Raw genomic sequence first — 17430 nt, 5'->3', positions numbered from 1 at the left:
CTAACCCTTCTAAATTTAGGCCCTCTTTTCAGCACCCCCCCCCCCCACCCCCCCCCCCCCCCCCCCCCCCCCCCCCGCCTCCCCTGTTGTAAATATACAGTACAGCCACCGGGATTTTGCGAGAATAACGGCCGGGAAACGGGATTTGGACCCCCTTCAGGTCCTGAATGGAGATTGTGTGATAACACACTAAGAATGTTAAACATAACAAAAACCAACTCCAACAAATAGTACGCGTCTTTCGTTGTCGATATAAACTGATAAAAAGAACAGCATATAAATATTTGGATAACCCACCCCATCGCTCGGTCGATTTGTTGGGGGACTGGGTTTCTCTAAATTAGTGACAAAGTTGCAAGTATCAGCATTTCCCATGTTTTCTAGAAATGCGTGAAAACTCCAGTACTTCGACTTATATCTGCATATCAGGCAATACAAGCGCAGACATTTTTTATGGACTTGTGCAGAGGTGTAGCTGTAATCTCCTTCGCAGCAGCTCGTCACGAGCGGCCTCTTTGCTAATTGACTCCCGCTCGTCACGAGCGGCCTCTTTGCTAATTGACTCCAACGCGAAGTTCAGGGAAACCGGGTCGCCCCTACTTCTCTTTTAATTTTTTTTAGAATATTGGGGGGGGGGGGGGTCAGTGTACACCATACAAAAATGATAGTATGGACAAGCTTATACGACTAAAAAAGGCCAACTCTTTAATGTCAAAACCTTTAAAAGAAAAAGTCGACAACAACTAAGATTTATGTTACCGGCCTAATAGGTTATAATTTATAACCTGAAGAAGACAGGTATTGGCCTGCCGAAATATAGTTCTAAAAAACATAAATCGGCGTTGTTGTCGACTTTTTCTTTTAAAGGTTTTATTAATTAATTAACTGTCGACGCAGACCACAAGGTCCGACGCACACCAGCAGATAGAGGCTGTCCGGTGGTTTCTTCCTACGTTTTCTTAAATGTCAATGGCTTTGATTAATTACCGGGACAGTCAAATCTTTTGGCGGCGTTCGAGTAATCCCAACTATTCAATTTCAACAAAAGATGTTTACATCGGAGAACAAAGACAAAATCATGCGTAGCCCTTATGGGTGTAATTGAATGAGTGATAACTGACGATTCGCTGCGCGCAAATCGTCGAGACGTGAGTCGTTTTAGCAACCCAGTCGTAAGCAAGGCTGGTGTTGCGTGTGTTAGTCATATCTGTTGACAGCTGGTAAGTCTAGAGTACACAAAGCGACTCGGGAGAGAAGAACCACTCGAGCAACAAGTGTCCGTATGTCTGGGGAGCTGATACCATGTTTCCCGCATTTTGCAGTGCTAATAAAGGTTTATTGACACCTCGGAAAGCTTGGGACAAACACGATTGCACTGAGGAGTCAGAAATAACTTGGGGAAGACCACGAATTCTATTAGATGCGGTCAGCAAAGGTCGGCTTCGTCAGTTAAGATTGCTGTTAGACGCAGGGGTTAATGTCAATAGCCGAGACGAATTGAGCGGAGAAACGGCTTTAATAAGAGCTGTGTTTTTGGAAAATGCGAAACTTCGACGGATTTCGTTAAAAATGCTTGTGAACTACGGTGCGAAGGTGAAGATAACAGATAAGACCGGACGATCGGCGCTTTCTTGGGCTTGCTATCACGGCAGAGAAGACGTACTTAGAATCTTCCAAGGTAATCCACAATTAGATCTAGATCTTGGAAGCATTGATAACCAAGGGAACACAAACCTCATATTGGCGTGCATGTCAGGGAACGCTAAAATAGTTACTTTAATAGCGAGAGCGTTCAGACGAAATCGCTTTGATGTAAACAGAAGAAATAATGCGGGTGAAAGCGCAATGTCTCTTGTAAGACAGCTCGGCTATAAAGATCTGGTTGATGTGTTACTAGACGTAGCTCACGTCAACAGAGGGCATGTGCCACAGAGGCCGAGTTTAACTTCGGCAGGAATTAAACCAGTGGCTGGTAAAAGACCAAAGCCACACACAGCTCCGAAACAGCGGGCCTCTTGTAACCTACCGAAACTTTTTAATCTCTATACCGAGCAGTTGACGAATTCCTATCCTACTAGACAGTGTAAGTCGTGCATAGAACGAAGATAGGCGCGAGGAAAGCACACACGAACGCATTAAAGAGAGGAGAAGCGAATTTGCACTCTTTTTTTTAATATAAGAACCTTTTTTGTCCTACTAAGCATGGATTGTTCCTATTTTTTCATCAATTGTAGCCTAGGAACGGAAAAAGAAACTCAAGCTTCGTTCATGAATTTCGCAGATCCAAAACACGGTATAGAAGTCATGAATTTGTGACCCACTAAATGCCTCTGTTTACAAGAATACAATTTGAATCGTTGCTTTTATCATAATTCAATAGAGATAACTACTGGATAGGGTAGGAAATGAAAAACTGAAGCGTTCTTATCAAGAAGTTCTTATAAAAAAAAGTGTGTATATCTATTGTTTATCGAGTCGCTCATACGTTGATTTGACGTTGGATGTAGATATACAAATATTATTTGATTATATTTATATATATTAAAGTAATGAACACAAAATGGTTTACAGGGCTCCAATAAAATACGTCCAGTATGCTAAGCAAAAGTTCATTGTGGTCTCGCTTTTCTTGGCAACAACAGGAAAGGCATCAAAAGCAACAAGGCAACCTTCAATCCAAACTAGTAGCTGATTTACCAAGCATATTATAAAAGCCTAAGGGTAGAAATAGCGTTGATAATGGCGCCGTGTCAAAGGTTGTGTTGTACGCTCACGTACAAGAGCTAAACATGCGCATGCGCAGGCGATGTCTTGCTTTACACAGAATACACCCTCCCCCGGGGTCGCCGTGTCGAGCGTTTCACAGAGCGATTACTGTAGACTTGCTCCAAGTCAACCTCAGAGTCAGTAATCGAGCGACTTGGCACGGAGCGTCACTTAGCGAGAAAAGCAAGAGACTGTTACCCAGGGTATAACTTCCTATGCCCCCTGTCGAAATTCCGGTGTTTTTAGCTGTGCAATAAAATCATCATTTATGTGTTATATTCTTATCGACAGAAAGAACCCCTCTATCCCACACTCTAAGGCGCCCGACCCGCTGGCTTGCATCAACGGCTGGTCAAATACTTTTTTTTCAAAGGAGTTCCAGACGTTCTTATCGGGTTTCCTGTGGATGGTAAGAGTTCGTCCCAGTCCCCAGGCTACCTCACGGTTCATCTCCGATCAAAGGAAACCAGGTGAGAACTCCTGGGACTGGGCTGCAATACTCGAGTTTTCCAAGGACTTACTTGTCTGCTTCTAAGTACAAGCATCGTTTTGCTTCACAAACCACTGGCCTGGATTGTCCTCCATTGTTCGTTAGTTTGCCTTTCATAGCGCATGCGCACTACCTTAGCGTGATTGTGACGGACGACTTGGTCCTCTTCAGTTTCTTCCCGGCATGCCCTATGGCCGGCAGTTTACCGACTTGCATGCTAGCCGCGCGACTGGAGCGCGCGTACTTCAAACGCATCTGCCGATCAAACGCTGATTCCTGCATGTACGGTAACCCTGTGCCAGACGAGCCCGAGCCACGTTTGGTGGAAAGGTAGCGAGTGACGTCACTACCTGAGTGGTGCTGAAGGCTAACCTTGGGGGACCGGGTGGATTTTGAGGATTCTTTACGCAGAGGGGGTGGGGGTGGGGGCAGGGGAGGCGGGGTTTTATAGCGGCAAATTGGCATTCCCACTCTGTAAGATGTACAAAGCTGATCGGTGTAGATATCGTAGAGTTTTAAAACCGAATCTTGCGTCGATGAATAGTCCATTATTTTTAACTCTCCCATGCATTTAGTCGCCAATGCCGAATCGACTTCTTGGCGGGATTCGGAGCAACACGATTCGATATCGGCGTCGATCGATAAACTTTCGTTTCCAGCAAGCAAACTTTGTGTGGTTAGCGATTTAGGTCCAATAGTGGCTTTAGTTGACGAAAAACTCCCCGACCTTTTATCTTTCAGATGTTCAAAATCACACTGTATTCTGAGGGTTATTTTTCGTTGTTTTGATGTAATTTTCTCATCATCTGAAAATAGAAATTCCAGAATGCCTTTGTTTGTCAAGATCTCAGCGTGATATCTCGGGTCACGACTTTTGCCAAGAAAACTAAACACTGCCTCTTGAGATCCACTCAACTCTTGAATTTCGCTCTCAGCCACGCAATCCTTGAGATACCAGACAACACAAGACACTTGAGCACCGCCTTGCACCAAAACGCGCGCGCAGTCTTTATCCCCGCGTAGAAACGCCGCTAACAAAGGCGAAATTCCTCTGTTGTTACAACGATGAATAAAACTAGTAGTATTATTACTCAAGGAACGTCTTAACAAGCGCAGAAGTAGTCGCACCATTTCCAGATTTCCAGATTTGACCGCAAGAAGAAGACTCGTGTTGCCGTCATTGTCTGTTAAATTGAGGTCGACCTCGCTTTGTGAATCGTTTACAAGACTTGTTACCACGTCCACAAGACCTTGTAAACAAGCCCACAGAAGTGCACTCCGACCCAAGTGGTCCCGCTTATTAACCTTGGCTCCAGAGGCCAAAAGCAGCTTCAATATAGTCTGCCTTGTCTGAGGGTTCTTCAGAAAGCAGCAATACACTAGCGCGGTTCGGCCTCTGTCGTCTCGATTCTCCGTGTTTATTCCCGCCTTCAGTAGAAGTCGCACTTGGTGAGTCCGTCCGAATCGGACTGCGGAAACGAGTAACATGGTGGTCTATCCACCCGATTAATTCCTTGACTTTGTGGGTAAAAAACTAGAATCAATGAATACGTAGCCCAATCGCACGATGTTTCTGCTATTTACCAACACGAACACATTGAGCATTTCCAGCATTTCATGCTCCTGATTGAAACGTGACACCCTCTAAATACCTGTTTGCTCTAGTGATGCATTTTCGCGATCTTTTGTTTCAGAAAAAATGAGATAGAGTCTATGATTGACAATGCGTATTTAATATACTGTTTTTAAAATAATTAAGTTTAGACTATATTAAATGAGATAAAATGACATAGGATAAATGGCTTGCTAGCTTATGCCTAGTGCACGCTAGTGACATAACGACTTAACAACATACGCGCGCGCACTCAAGCCCGGCATAACGACATTATCGCATTATGTGCATTATGTCGTTATGTCACGAGTGTGCACCAGGCATTAGTAGGGAGAGGGGGGACGCATTGGAAACGAGGCGGCATTCTACATAAATAGTGGAAGCAAAAGGGTGCTAAAACAAAGTATTAAAAACAAAGAAAAAAGAAGACTTGCCGATTCGCGTCTCCTAGCTCCTAGGAGTCTGTCTAATGGTCGCGGGTCTATGTACTTTTTATAAACACAAGGAGGTTGGCCAGAGCTGATGAAATAACTCGAAAGTCGGCGAGTGACTTTCAAGTTTTTAATCAGTTCGACAAACATTCCCCGAGTGTTAATAAAAAAAGCACATAGACATGGTAAAGGGTGTTTTGTAGCTTTTCTAACATGACTAATAAACAGAAAGGTAAAATTCCCGGTTATTTTTTCCAAAAACGTAGGAAGAAACCACCGGACAGCCTCTATATCTGCCGGTGTGGGTAGAAACTTATGATCTGCGTCGACAGTGGATTATGAAATAAAGCCCCTTTAAAAGGAAAAGTCGACAACAACGTTTTTAAAACTATATTTCGGCAGGCCAATACCTGCTATCTTCAGGTTATAAATGAGTTACAGTGGCATGTTACAGCTAGTATATGTACAAAGTTCAATGTTGATTAACAAAAGAAAAAAATAGTGTTTGAGAAAGTGAGTAATTAATAGGCAGGTGTGGATTACTGAAAGGTTTCTTCACGCCAGTTGAGGCCACGTGGCTCAAGAGCCAGCGCGAGCTGTACAGGACCCGAAATGATCCCCAAAAGTTCCCCAACTGATCCCGGGACCCGAAACGATCCCCAAGAGTCCCCGAAATGAACTCCAAGGAATTACAGTAATGGACAACTAAAGGAATGTGTAAGGATCGGCTTTCAGTTTTAAAAACATATGAAACATTTAGCTTTGTTTGTTTTATTAAAAGGAAATTTACATTAACTAAAACTATAGTATTAAGATTTTAATATACGACTGCGGGGGAAATCAGTGGTTGAGTCAGAAATTAACAATTCCTGTGATAGTAATTTGAAGAACCCGGCGTGGGTAAATAATTTTTACATAACAAGCCATAAAAGAAAGTCTTTACAGATAGGACATCCCGCTTTTCATAGGAAGCGAAATGTTTTAAAGTTATTTTTTGGCATGTTTGTTTTCGGTGAATGAAAGACCTATCATATCATGATATCATGCCGGGGTGTACGCACGACTATATGAGGGAATTCAAAACTCACATAATATTGCTTTCAACAAAAGCCACATCCTCTTAATATTTTGCATCGGAAGTAGAAGGGTTGTTCGAGTGTATTACTCAGTGTGCTTTTGTCATTCCATCTTCTCGGCCAAACCGGCTGCCTAAAATGTGTCGGTAAATATTCGCTCGTGTGGACAAGGATTTCGTGGTGAAATACATGTTTGGTTGTCAGATAAATAATAGTATAATTTTAATAGAATAATTTTAGGGGTGATGTTTACCGGAAATGAGACTCTCATTTATAGTGTCAGAGTCATGTGTCGGAACCGCAAAATGTTAAGATGTGATGTAAGGTCAAAAGTTTGGTTGATCTGAGCAAAGCTGTGCTATGTTTATGCTGTATTTGTTTTGGACTCTGTTTATGGGTTTAACGCCGGGCAATGTAATAAATAGAAGTATTGTGTTGTAATTTAATATTTTTAAGTCACGTTGTTTGGAAATCGAGTCGCTGTTAACCCTAAATTATGCTTTAAAATTGCTAGTGTTTCTTCTGCTTTCCCTTTGTCCATTACCGCAATTCCTTGGCGTTGATTTCGGGGACTCCTCGGTATCGGTTCGGGTCCGAGGATCAGTTGGGGAACTTTTGGGGATCGTTTCGGGTCCTGGGATCGTTTCGGGTCCTGAGATCATTTCGGGGCCTGTACAGAGCTATCAGTGTGGCTTCTCTTGTTTTGCGGATGAAGTCGCGGTTGCTTGTTATTTTTTCAATAGGTATGAGATCTACACGGAAGCGGAGTGGTTAGGTTTCAGAAAGCGGCGTGGGTTGGTGTGGATCGAGATTGTGAGTCTACAGTTCTGCAGTGTTCATTAAAAAGAACGATTTAATAATTCAACCGCGCCTATTTACCCGCACCCGCGCCTCTCACCCGCGATCCGAGATTAGACTCGTTAGCTTGCTAGCCGGCTCTCCGGAATTTCGGCGAAACTCCGGAGAGCCGGCTTAAAGGTGGGTACGCAGCTGCTTTGTCTCCTATTATCTTTGTTCTACAAAGGAGTTCTTTTGTCTCTATTCTTCTCGTTCTTTGTGTCGAGGTGCGGATATTGTTCATTTGCCCAATCAAATTGCAGCTTGTTAGAGCCCCAAAGGCTGCGCGTCTCCAGGTTTTCGCACAAAAGTAACCAAAACCGCGAATTCAAGTACATCTCCGAGAAACACTACGGAAAAGACTGTTATTTGCCCAGCCTATTGTACTATTTCACAAACAACAATATTTGGCTGAAAGCATGCCTTCCCACAAGCAAACTAAATAGGCAAAGTCAAAAACAGCTTCGAATTGCGAAGCTGCAAAACGGCAGTCTTTAGTTTTTTAGTTTTCAATAATTCTCGGCATGTTGTTATCTGAAAAAGCCGTCAACTAATCTTTGATCCCGCCATGGAAACCGAAGATTTCAGGTTTGTTTATCGAATGAAGAGAAAACAAGGTCTTAGGCTCTCCCTTTCTTCATTTATGCTCATCAAGTAAATATTTAATTTAATAGTGTAATATCAATTCCATAATTCAATTAATGGACTAATGATAACAATACTTTTAGACCTGACGGTGGGAAGTAAATCACTGCTAGGCTCTGGAACCAACCAGGGTATATTGACCTTTTCAATGGATTTGTTAATAGGATATTTATTTCAACAAAAGTGTGTTGTTTTTGTGAAGTCAGGCACGAGATCGATAATCACGGAATCAATCACGCGCTTGGCAGAAAAAAAAATCGGTGGTTTAAGAAATAACTTTTGACGGTACAAAGGAAAGCCAAAGTACGCAAACTTATGGTAAAAAAGGAAATAACTCCGTTTGAATTGATCTAGAAATCAAAAGTTGTTCGTCAATTCTATCAAATTTGTCATGCTATTGTCATGTGGACTGAGCGTGTTGTTTGACCTTAGACCTCCTTTGTCGCGAATTGTTAAATGAGTTGAATAGACACCGTTAATCGCTAGAGTCTTCGCATAGCGAGACACGCACATCCAAGCCTAAAAACATTCTCATTTAAACCCTAAAAGCACGCCATAATGAACTCATGCACATGTGACTTGTGCCTGCGAGAGACTTCGGATTTGCGAAGAAAACCCGAGTGTTGTCACTTCTTACGTTCGCCTCCTCAAGAAAACACCGGTCTTTTGAACGTAAATAGATCACACTGTACTAGTAAACCTGCTATCGAGTCTTAGCCGAGTTTAGACGGTCTTTCCGCCAATATCAACCCCAAACCACAGCACGACGTGGGAAGAAAAACAGGCACTACACAGATAAGCTCTATATCCGATATTCCAGCACCATTCGGCGCGGTGAAAAGTAGCGACAGTTTCCCTTCGGTGGACTCATCGTTCTGCATGATGCACCCGAACAAGAGACATGTGTGTTTAAGTTATGGGGATCTGTTGAGGATTTTAAATAATGGACAACGAATTGCTCCCGATAAACTCGAGTTGTGGGAGTCGGAATCACCTACCGCGCGTAAATCGCTTGGTTTGTGTGAAGAGCATGACTGTGAGGAAATGAAGTTCTATTGTGAGTCGTGCGCCAAGGGGATATGTCGTGACTGCGCGGTGCTAAGTCACAAGACTCACGAGTTCGTCTACTATAAAGACCACAAGCCAGCAAGCCCCCAAACAAGGGAGAGGTTCAATAAAATCCTAACACAAGTGGAGAAGAAGAAGAAGAACCTGGAAGAAAAAATGGAACTACTCGAGACGCATTTCGAAAACAAGAGAAAAGAGATAGCGGCCGAAAAGGAGCGCGTTTTATCGCGCACAAGGCAGCTAAAAGCGCTGATAGTGGAGCAACAGAATGCGCTAGTTTCTTGTCTGGAAGATAACCAGAACTTAATGAGCCAAAGCGTAGAGACTAAAAAATGTGTTCTCCGTTCAGCGATAGACGAGGTCACAAAAGGCTTAGAATTAGCCAAAGGCGCTTTGAAAAAGGAGGACATCAACGGACATAATGCGTCTGAAGTAGCCCACAAGGATATCGGGAAGACAACAGAAGATGTTGTCATGGAAACAGGAAGTATATGCAGCCCTCTTAAACTGATGAAGGATCTAGTGATTGGGGAGGTCGGAGAAATCAGGACAAAGAGGTTAGACGGTATGGATTTCAGTTCTGATACTGGAGTGAACATGTCCCGGGCGTATTCAGATGACGAGTCGATAGAATGCGCGTCCGACTCAGATATCAACTCAAATTCCGAGACAAATTTCTGGAAAAGTGAGCCAGAGTCCTGGAACCAAATATCCAATGTGAAGGAAAATCAAACAGAGACGAACACCACCCCCGTAATCCCACATTTCGTCTACCAAACGTCCCTAGGGGGGAAGGGTACGGCACACACAAATTTCCAGGACCCCGTTGGCATAGCAACAGCAAATGATGGCACCATCGCAATTGCCGACTATAACAACGACCGGATCCAGCTTTTTACCCCCGATGGCGTGCTCATCCGGGTACTTACTCACGTGATCACAGAGAAGGGTCGCAAAATAGCCTTACTCTCCCCTGCTGGGGTGGTGTTTGACAAGGGTGGAAATTTAGTTGTCGCAGAGAGGGGAAGGCATCGAATCACGGTCATGACGTCAACCGGAAGCTTAATTCACAAGTTCGGAAAGCTCGGAAAGGCATTCGGGCAATTCCGAACGCCACACGGAGTCTCCATAGATCGTATCGGTCGGATAATTGTTGCGGACACGGCGAATAACAGAATTCAAGTGTTCGACCAAAATGGCGAGTTCGTGTTCGCGTTTGGAGATTACGGTGACCATAAGCTTGATTACCCAAACTATGCCATTTCCAAGAACGGTCTGTTTTACGTCTCAGACACAGATAACGACACAGTAAAGATCTTTAACAAAGAAGGGACATTTCTGAGGTACTTGTGCCATAATAAAGACCTCGAAGACCCCCAGCGTCCCGTGAAGGACCTAGAGGACCCTGCCACAGAGGACGTCCAATTCAGTGCCCCTTCAGGCCTAGCAGTTTATAAAGACCAGTTCATCCTAGTTTGCGACTATAACAGAGATTGCGTCAAGGTGTTTTCTCTAGATGGGGCATTCATAACGGAATTCGGACAGCCTGGTACTTGTCCCGGACAGTTCTGTGGGCCTGAGGCAGTAGCTGCTCTCCCAGACGGTCGGGTGGTCGTTAGCGATAAGGGAAATCATAGATTGGTCATCTTTGAGCAGGTGTCACAATAGTAGACCCAAGGGGGGGAATTCAAGGTTGGGGAGGGGGGGGGGGAGATTCATCCACCTTAACCATTGTGATTTTGATTATAGCAATAATACCTGTTTTTTTTATAACGGCATCAGAGCATTATTTTGGTTATATTGGCTGGATAAGTGTTTTGATTTGATTGAGTGATATTGCCGGGTTCTAGTCTCAGCCAGGATCACGTTAAATTACAGCTTGCGTAGCAAGTAGAAGCCAAACTCAGATTAATCAAATTTGATTTATATTACCGAAATGTCGTTTGTTTTTAAGCTGGGAGGGAGGGTAGGGTGGGGGCGTGTTAAATAGAGGTGGGCTTTTGTTAAAGAGGGGCGTTACAAATTTTTAAGCTAAGGGAGAGGCATTCATTAGATATGAGGCGTTCTTTAGATAGGGGGCGTTTATTTAGATCATTTTGATTATTGCGAACAATAGGCAGTAAGCCAGCGCCGCGCTCGGGCGGACAAAGGAACAAGGAACAATAGGCAATTAGAGCGGGGCACGCTCTGGGTAACATGCAACAAAAACTTTTCGCGATACATTGTATCGTATCTATTCTGACATGTTGCAAAACAAATGTTACACGGAATAACTTTCCAGATATTTGTTATACTGTGTTGCATGTTTTTGAAGAGGGTTAAAAAACACGCAACATGTTGCCGAGTGAAATGATGCGCGGAAAGTTGTGTTGCGCGATATGTTAAAAGGTCAGAAACATTCTACCATACAATGTATCGCGAAAAGTATTTGTTTCATGTTATCCCGTGTAAACCGCCTTAAAGAAATCGTTATTATCTATGCCTCTATGCGAAGAACAGCTTTTCGTTTATACCTAGGGGGGCTCTGCAACCAAGAGAGAAAATAATTCTATTCTCTTTCTGGATGCGAGAGTCATTAGAACCGTTGTGTTAAGAAACTCTACGGTCTAAGTGGTCGACAGAGTGTCCTGGGAGGTTAAAATGCTTGTTTGACTTGTCCAATGCTCTGATGATGCTGTTTGCAGCAGCGTAGCCAGTAGTTCGAATCTGAGCAGCCCCTATGGGGGGGGGGGAGTGCTTTGTGACTCCGACCGCTGGGGGCTGCGAAGGAGACTCTTATAGCCGTCCCAGCCTCATTTTTTTTACTATGGGCTGCCCAACTTTCTGGAGTAAGAAAGTGACAAAACTATATCACAGAGCCATAGCAGGGGGGGGGGGGGGGGGTTGGGTTGGGGCTATGTGTCATAGCATATAGTTAACCCGCCAAGCTGATGTTGAATGATCGAGTCCTAAAACAGAGCCCTTGGCCTTGATAATTGTCGCAATTATTACGAGTCACGCCACGGTATCATCAATACGTGCACCTACAAAAGTCCCGAGGTAATTCTTGCTGAATGCTGACCTTGAATTATCTAGTCCTGGCGGGAGAGCCCTTGACATTGCTTGTTGTGATTCTGTCACGCAATGAATCTACGAGTCACGCCACGGTCACGTCGACGTCTTCAAGTCGTGCACCTACAAAAGTCTCGAGGTAATTCTTGCTGAATGCTGACCTTGAATTATCGAGGTCTGGCGGGAGAGCCCTTGACCTTGCTTGTTGTGATTCTGTCACGCAATCGCTTCACGAGTCACGCCACGATCACGTCGCTTTCATCAAGTCGTGCGCCTACAAGTCGACATGCTGAATGCCGACTCATAATCTTTACTCTTTGAGCTTGATACGTCCATCTAGTGGAATAAAACAAAGATTTTTTCTTAAGGACAAGAAGGATATATTTTTCTTTAGTGGGATCAAATTTTGCGAAAAAAAGTAACTATAAGCAAGGATTAAAACTAGTTGGACAGGTTTGACCACTGACTGACCCAGCATGATGTCCGTCATACCGAAGGAAACTGGTAATCACTGTCGCACGTTATTTTCTCTTAAACCGGAAGTTGTCCGGATGTAAAACTTGTTCAACTGCCAGGCGGTGGTATCTGACGTCACATAAGCAAAGCTGCTGAAAACATTTGCTGTGTATGTTCTATATCTCAGTGAATTATGGAGTGGTAGCGTCGATTAGTGCGTTATTACGATGTTAACTTTTCGTGCATTCTGTAAGAATAAAGATTGAAATTCCGGATGTAACGATTAGCTCAATGAGTTTTCTTTTCTTATTTTTTTGTTATCATAAAAACTCTGGAATGGAAACTGTTTCGAATATTGCTGAGACTGAAACTGTTCACCGATAACTAGACGCCCTCGATGGAATTGCATTCTTTTGCTGGAATTTTCTACTTATAATTCGTACTTGACTCACAAATACATAAAAAATGCGGAAAACAGCTTAAAACATATCGCTTGCAGTTTGCTTAGAGAGGGAATGAAATATTATTTTACGTTTGGCAAAGCTTGTGGGATTCTAAACGGTATGTTTTCTTAAGGCCGGTTAGTCCTTAGGATATTATTTCCTTTTCTTGATAATTAAGTAAATAGCTGTTTCCGTACACATGCTATGGTACATGTCAAATCGCATGGCAATCGCTGGAAGCTATACTAAACTCTTGCCATTTGTCGCCAAATGCCTATTAGCCAGCGAAAAATACTGAAGCCGAAACTTATCGGAAATCGCGCATTGCTTTGCCGCGAGGGAGGGCCACGCCATTGACAGTTATGAGTTTTTAAATCATCTATAAAAGCTAAATTGTACTTAGAATATCGAGTAGTGCGTGACCTCTGGTTGTTGTCGCTGCCCTGAGTCATGATAAAATGAAAACCTGATATTCTTCATATGGGTTCATAAACGATCATATTTCAACATTGACCTTGCCACTCTAGTATAAATAGCGACCAGTATGAAAAATTGTTTGCTCAAAGTTTCTACCATCTTCTAAGTGGAAAAGAGCTGGAATTTTTTTTTTAAAGTGATGATATTTCTGCAAACATCAGCAGTTGTTTTGTACCAGGGGAAAGAAAAACGGCAAGAAGCCGCCGAGAGTCTTGAAGGTTTCTGCTGGTTTATCTGCCTGGACGAAGCGGTTTTATTGAAAGTTTTTTCATATTTACGTCTTGGTGAGTTGTTGCAAGTCTCGCGCGTTTGTAAGCAATGGAATCGCGTAGCAAAGGACCTGCAACTTTGGAAAACGGTGGATTTGAGTGTAATGACTGCCTACTTCAAGGGCGAGGACAGAGTGGAGGCGTTTCTTAAAAAGAACCCTGTTTCTAGACTTAGAGAACTTAACCTTAGCGGGCTTAGGATAACCTCGAACGTTTTCAAGGTGATTGCAGCACACTGCCCACGCCTGAGAAAATTAGTCCTGAAGTCAACTGAACTAAGAGTAAGTCCAGATTCCGAGATCAGTCCCACTAGCAATAAACTCGTGTTTCCATGTGGTCTTTATTGTTTGGACTTACGTTATTCAAACGGTGATCAAGAACTGTTTCTATCTATGGCGTCGTGTATAAGGACTATTCGTTGGCTTGGAATATGTGACGCTTTTATTTACGCGCTTTTCAAAAATGGTAAACTCGAGAGCACATTCCAGAGACTTGAGAACCTCAGAAGTCTGGACACTAGTCAATGCTTATTGGTCAAGGACAATTTCCTGTCAATCATAGCATCGTGTCGAGGCTTGGAAGTTCTGAGCATGCGCAAATGCATCTCTGTCAGGGGGACTGCTCTAGAGGCGTTGCTTAGTAACTGTCAGCGGCTGAAAGCCTTGATACTGGATGGGACCAGTCTTGATGATGTGACAATGACGTCAATATCTTGGGAAATCTCCTCAAATCTCGAGTATCTCGAATTAGGATGGTGCTCTCTCATTAGCCCTAAAGGACTGAGAATAATTCTCCCCCAGCTAGCGCGAATCGACGCGCTGGAATACTTAGGCTTTCAGTCAATTGGAAACGGCAAAGGAAGCGGAGACAAAATCATTCAGGAATTTGGTGCGCTTTACTTAGATGGAGGCTTTAAAAACGTCGAGACATTAAACGGCGGTTCATCAAGGCGATTTACAAAGTCCGCCATATGCGGCTTCGCGGCAAAATGTCCAAACATTGAACTAAAGCTTGAATCAAACTGCGCTGTGGTTGACAGGCATAGATATTCGATATCCTCGAGTGTACGTGACGACAACAACAAGCGAGGGCAAGGGCTCTGCCGCCAGGACTCCATCATTGAAGACCAGCACTACCTCGAGACTCCTGTTTAAGTGCACGACTTGATGACGTCAGCGTGACCGTGGCGTGACTCCTGGAGTCCTTACGTCACAGAATCACGCAAACATTATGTGTAATGCCGCACGTGAATCTACTTCGTGACACCATCTCTTTCCACGCGGCGTGACATGTACGTGGCATTGTCATGAAGATGTTTGTGTATAGCTGCACGATGTACGAGTTTCTATCTACAAGATGTGACTTCTTGTATAGGTGCAGAAAATGCCACTCACGATTCCCTAATCGTGTCGAATAAAATTATTATCTATAGTATTATTTATCGAATAAAATTATTATCAATAGTATTATTTCTCGAATAAAATTATTATCAATATTATTAGTTCTCGAATAAAATTATTATTATTTAAATAACGTGTTATTTTGTATGTAACTTTACTTCGCTAAAGGGATAACAGATTTTGCTAGGAGACTCGAGGGGGGGCATTACCCAAACACCCCTAGCGATGTGGAGTCTCCATGGATGGAAACTACTCACTTTAAAACTTGGATCCACCCCTTGATGGAACCAATGGGAATCAGGGAGAACATACAGACACCCCCCTCTCCCTGGGAGGCTGACACGGCAAAGGAGGGACATTTTTTCCCGCCCCCGTGCCATGCTCATTTTCTTCTGAGGTGGCCAAATAAATATTCGAATACTATTAAATATCCAGCTCAGATCGTATCATCTTGATTCTATACTCAATATTTAAAACTTGCATAAATATCTGTTAGTTGCCGGGATTTATTATTGGGATTGTAATTTTGATAAAGGAAATAATTTTTCGGGGTTGTCTGTGGCACACAACGACCGTGGGACTGGTAAGGAGTAAAACAAAATGGTGGCCAAAGACCGTATATTTTTACCACTGTAAAAAAGGAAAACTATTTTGTCATCCGCAACTATTTTCCTACAGAGGACCCAAAAAGAATCTATTGTGGAGCTCTCTTAGTAAAACACAAGAAAGAAATGGTCAAAGCAAGACGACAACTAGCTCAAACCGTTGGTCCACAGAAGTGTGATAAACCAAAGTCAACCTATAACATCTGGTATAATAAATACACTGGAGATCGCCACAAGCCAGGAGAGGCCCGAGAGAAAGCCTCCACGCGTTGTAAGATCACCACAGATGCCGGCGAGACTCGAGGAACGAACAGAGACGACGCCGGGATTTGTCTAAACTTCGCGCGGGGATGTTGTCCACTCGGGTTTGAATGTTCATGGATTCATGAGATACCCGATGCAAAGTTTAAGGTGAAACAGGAGACAATGCGCGATTGCTTCTTTCGAGAAAGGCATTCAGAAGTCCGTGACGACCAAAGCGGTGTTGGGTCGTTCAATACCGATGACGAAGCCTCCCGCACGGTGTATGTCGGCGGTATAGCCTGCTCTAAGGATATGAAATCCATTGTATATAAGCATTTCAGTGAGTGGGGCGAAATTGAGAATTTGAGGTTGCTAGAACACAAGGGAGTTGCATTTGTCAGATATAAGCTCCGTGGGAGTGCAGAATTTGCCATGGAGGCTATGCAGAGGCAGTCATTGGACGATAACGAAGTCTTGAATATTCGATGGGCGACTAAAGATCCAAATCCTTGGGTTGAGAAGAGGAAGCGAAAAGCTGATGAAAGGATGTACCTAGAAGCTGCCGGTAAACAAATTGATGTGCATAATCTACCAAAGAGATGTCAAACTAGTCACAGTAGCTCAGTAGTGGGATCTTATCCAAATACAGATTTCCAATACTCATCACATGCCTTGGATTCGATACCCACTGGAGTTTGGCAAAATTCTGATATCAGTGAGTTTTCCTTGAGAGGGCACGGTCAGAATCCTGCTCAGGGAGGACATCATGGGGCTGATGCACGGCCGCAAACTCTTGAAGAGCTTGTCGCATGGTCCAAGAGGCAAACTGGTGGAAGCACCTCAACATCTGAGGTGAAAAACTCTAAGAAGACTTCTAATGAACAAGTCAAAGATAGGAATGATAAGGAAAGTGGACAATCGGGACTGGCTTCAATTGTTGGTGCTTATGATTCCTTGTCTGAGGATGAGGCTGATGATTAGCTCCAGTTGCTATTGATCATGTTACTAACAAGTCCCTTATACAAAATAACCTTAGATGGGAAGTCCTAAAAGGGTTTTCTGGGTTCTTTTTAATCCCCATTCCTGTCTGGCATTGTTTCTCAAATTTCATTCCCGTTTCTGGTAGCTAAATTACCATTCCTGAGTCTTAGGTAAATCTCAGTTTCCTTTCACCCTTTCAAGACCCTGTTTAAAGTTTGAGGCTTAGTGTTTCATTGTCACTCCTAGTATTCAGAGGGATTACAGTATATATTTTGTAATGGTATGCAATGTGAACATGCCCATGTATTCAACCCCTTGCTTTGTAATGTCTGAGTCTATCCTAAGAAAATTCAAGCATATAGTGTGCATCACTTTTCTTTATTGCAAAATATATTTAAGGCTATAAATACCTTTATAATTAAACAAAATGTATAAAAGAACCATTCAAAATATAAACAAAATATACAGTATTTCTAATCAATATGCTGTTCTTTTAGTATTTTTTATGATATCACCAAACACGGATGATGACGGAAGTTTACAGTAGTTTTGGTTCTATTGTGAGTATTAAAATAGAAAA

At 43.1% G+C, this 17430-nt stretch overlaps 5 protein-coding genes across 5 annotated transcripts; 4 read left to right on the top strand and 1 right to left on the bottom strand.

Moving 5' to 3' along the window:
• Positions 1-890: 890 nt before the first annotated feature.
• On the top strand, positions 891-2601 carry LOC5503873 (ankyrin repeat and SOCS box protein 3). Its single transcript, XM_032372118.2, has one exon. The coding sequence runs from the start codon at positions 1303-1305 to the stop codon at positions 2107-2109; it is 807 nt and encodes a 268-aa protein (XP_032228009.2). The 5' UTR covers positions 891-1302; the 3' UTR covers positions 2110-2601.
• LOC5503881 lies at positions 2517-5142 on the bottom strand. The gene has a single exon (XM_001624768.3). The coding sequence runs from the start codon at positions 4742-4744 to the stop codon at positions 3386-3388; it is 1359 nt and encodes a 452-aa protein (XP_001624818.3). The 5' UTR covers positions 4745-5142; the 3' UTR covers positions 2517-3385.
• Positions 5143-7575: 2433 nt separating this feature from the next.
• LOC5503869 (tripartite motif-containing protein 2) lies at positions 7576-10858 on the top strand. Its single transcript, XM_032372116.2, has one exon. It carries the CDS (start codon positions 8737-8739, stop codon positions 10591-10593), a length of 1857 nt encoding a protein of 618 aa, XP_032228007.2. The 5' UTR covers positions 7576-8736; the 3' UTR covers positions 10594-10858.
• A 2549-nt stretch (positions 10859-13407) lies between these two features.
• Positions 13408-14775, top strand: LOC116611676 (F-box/LRR-repeat protein 2). Its single transcript, XM_032372117.2, has one exon. It carries the CDS (start codon positions 13492-13494, stop codon positions 14773-14775), a length of 1284 nt encoding a protein of 427 aa, XP_032228008.2. The 5' UTR covers positions 13408-13491.
• A 595-nt stretch (positions 14776-15370) lies between these two features.
• Positions 15371-17215, top strand: LOC5503875 (pre-mRNA-splicing factor CWC2). Its single transcript, XM_001624780.3, has one exon. The coding sequence runs from the start codon at positions 15753-15755 to the stop codon at positions 16848-16850; it is 1098 nt and encodes a 365-aa protein (XP_001624830.3). The 5' UTR covers positions 15371-15752; the 3' UTR covers positions 16851-17215.
• The last annotated feature ends 215 nt before the right edge of the window (positions 17216-17430 follow it).

Source organism: Nematostella vectensis, chromosome 12, assembly GCF_932526225.1.
Source record: "Nematostella vectensis chromosome 12, jaNemVect1.1, whole genome shotgun sequence".
NCBI lineage: Eukaryota > Metazoa > Cnidaria > Anthozoa > Actiniaria > Edwardsiidae > Nematostella > Nematostella vectensis.
Note: the sequence above shows the minus strand (reverse complement) of the source record. Positions and strands in the feature narration are given on the sequence as shown.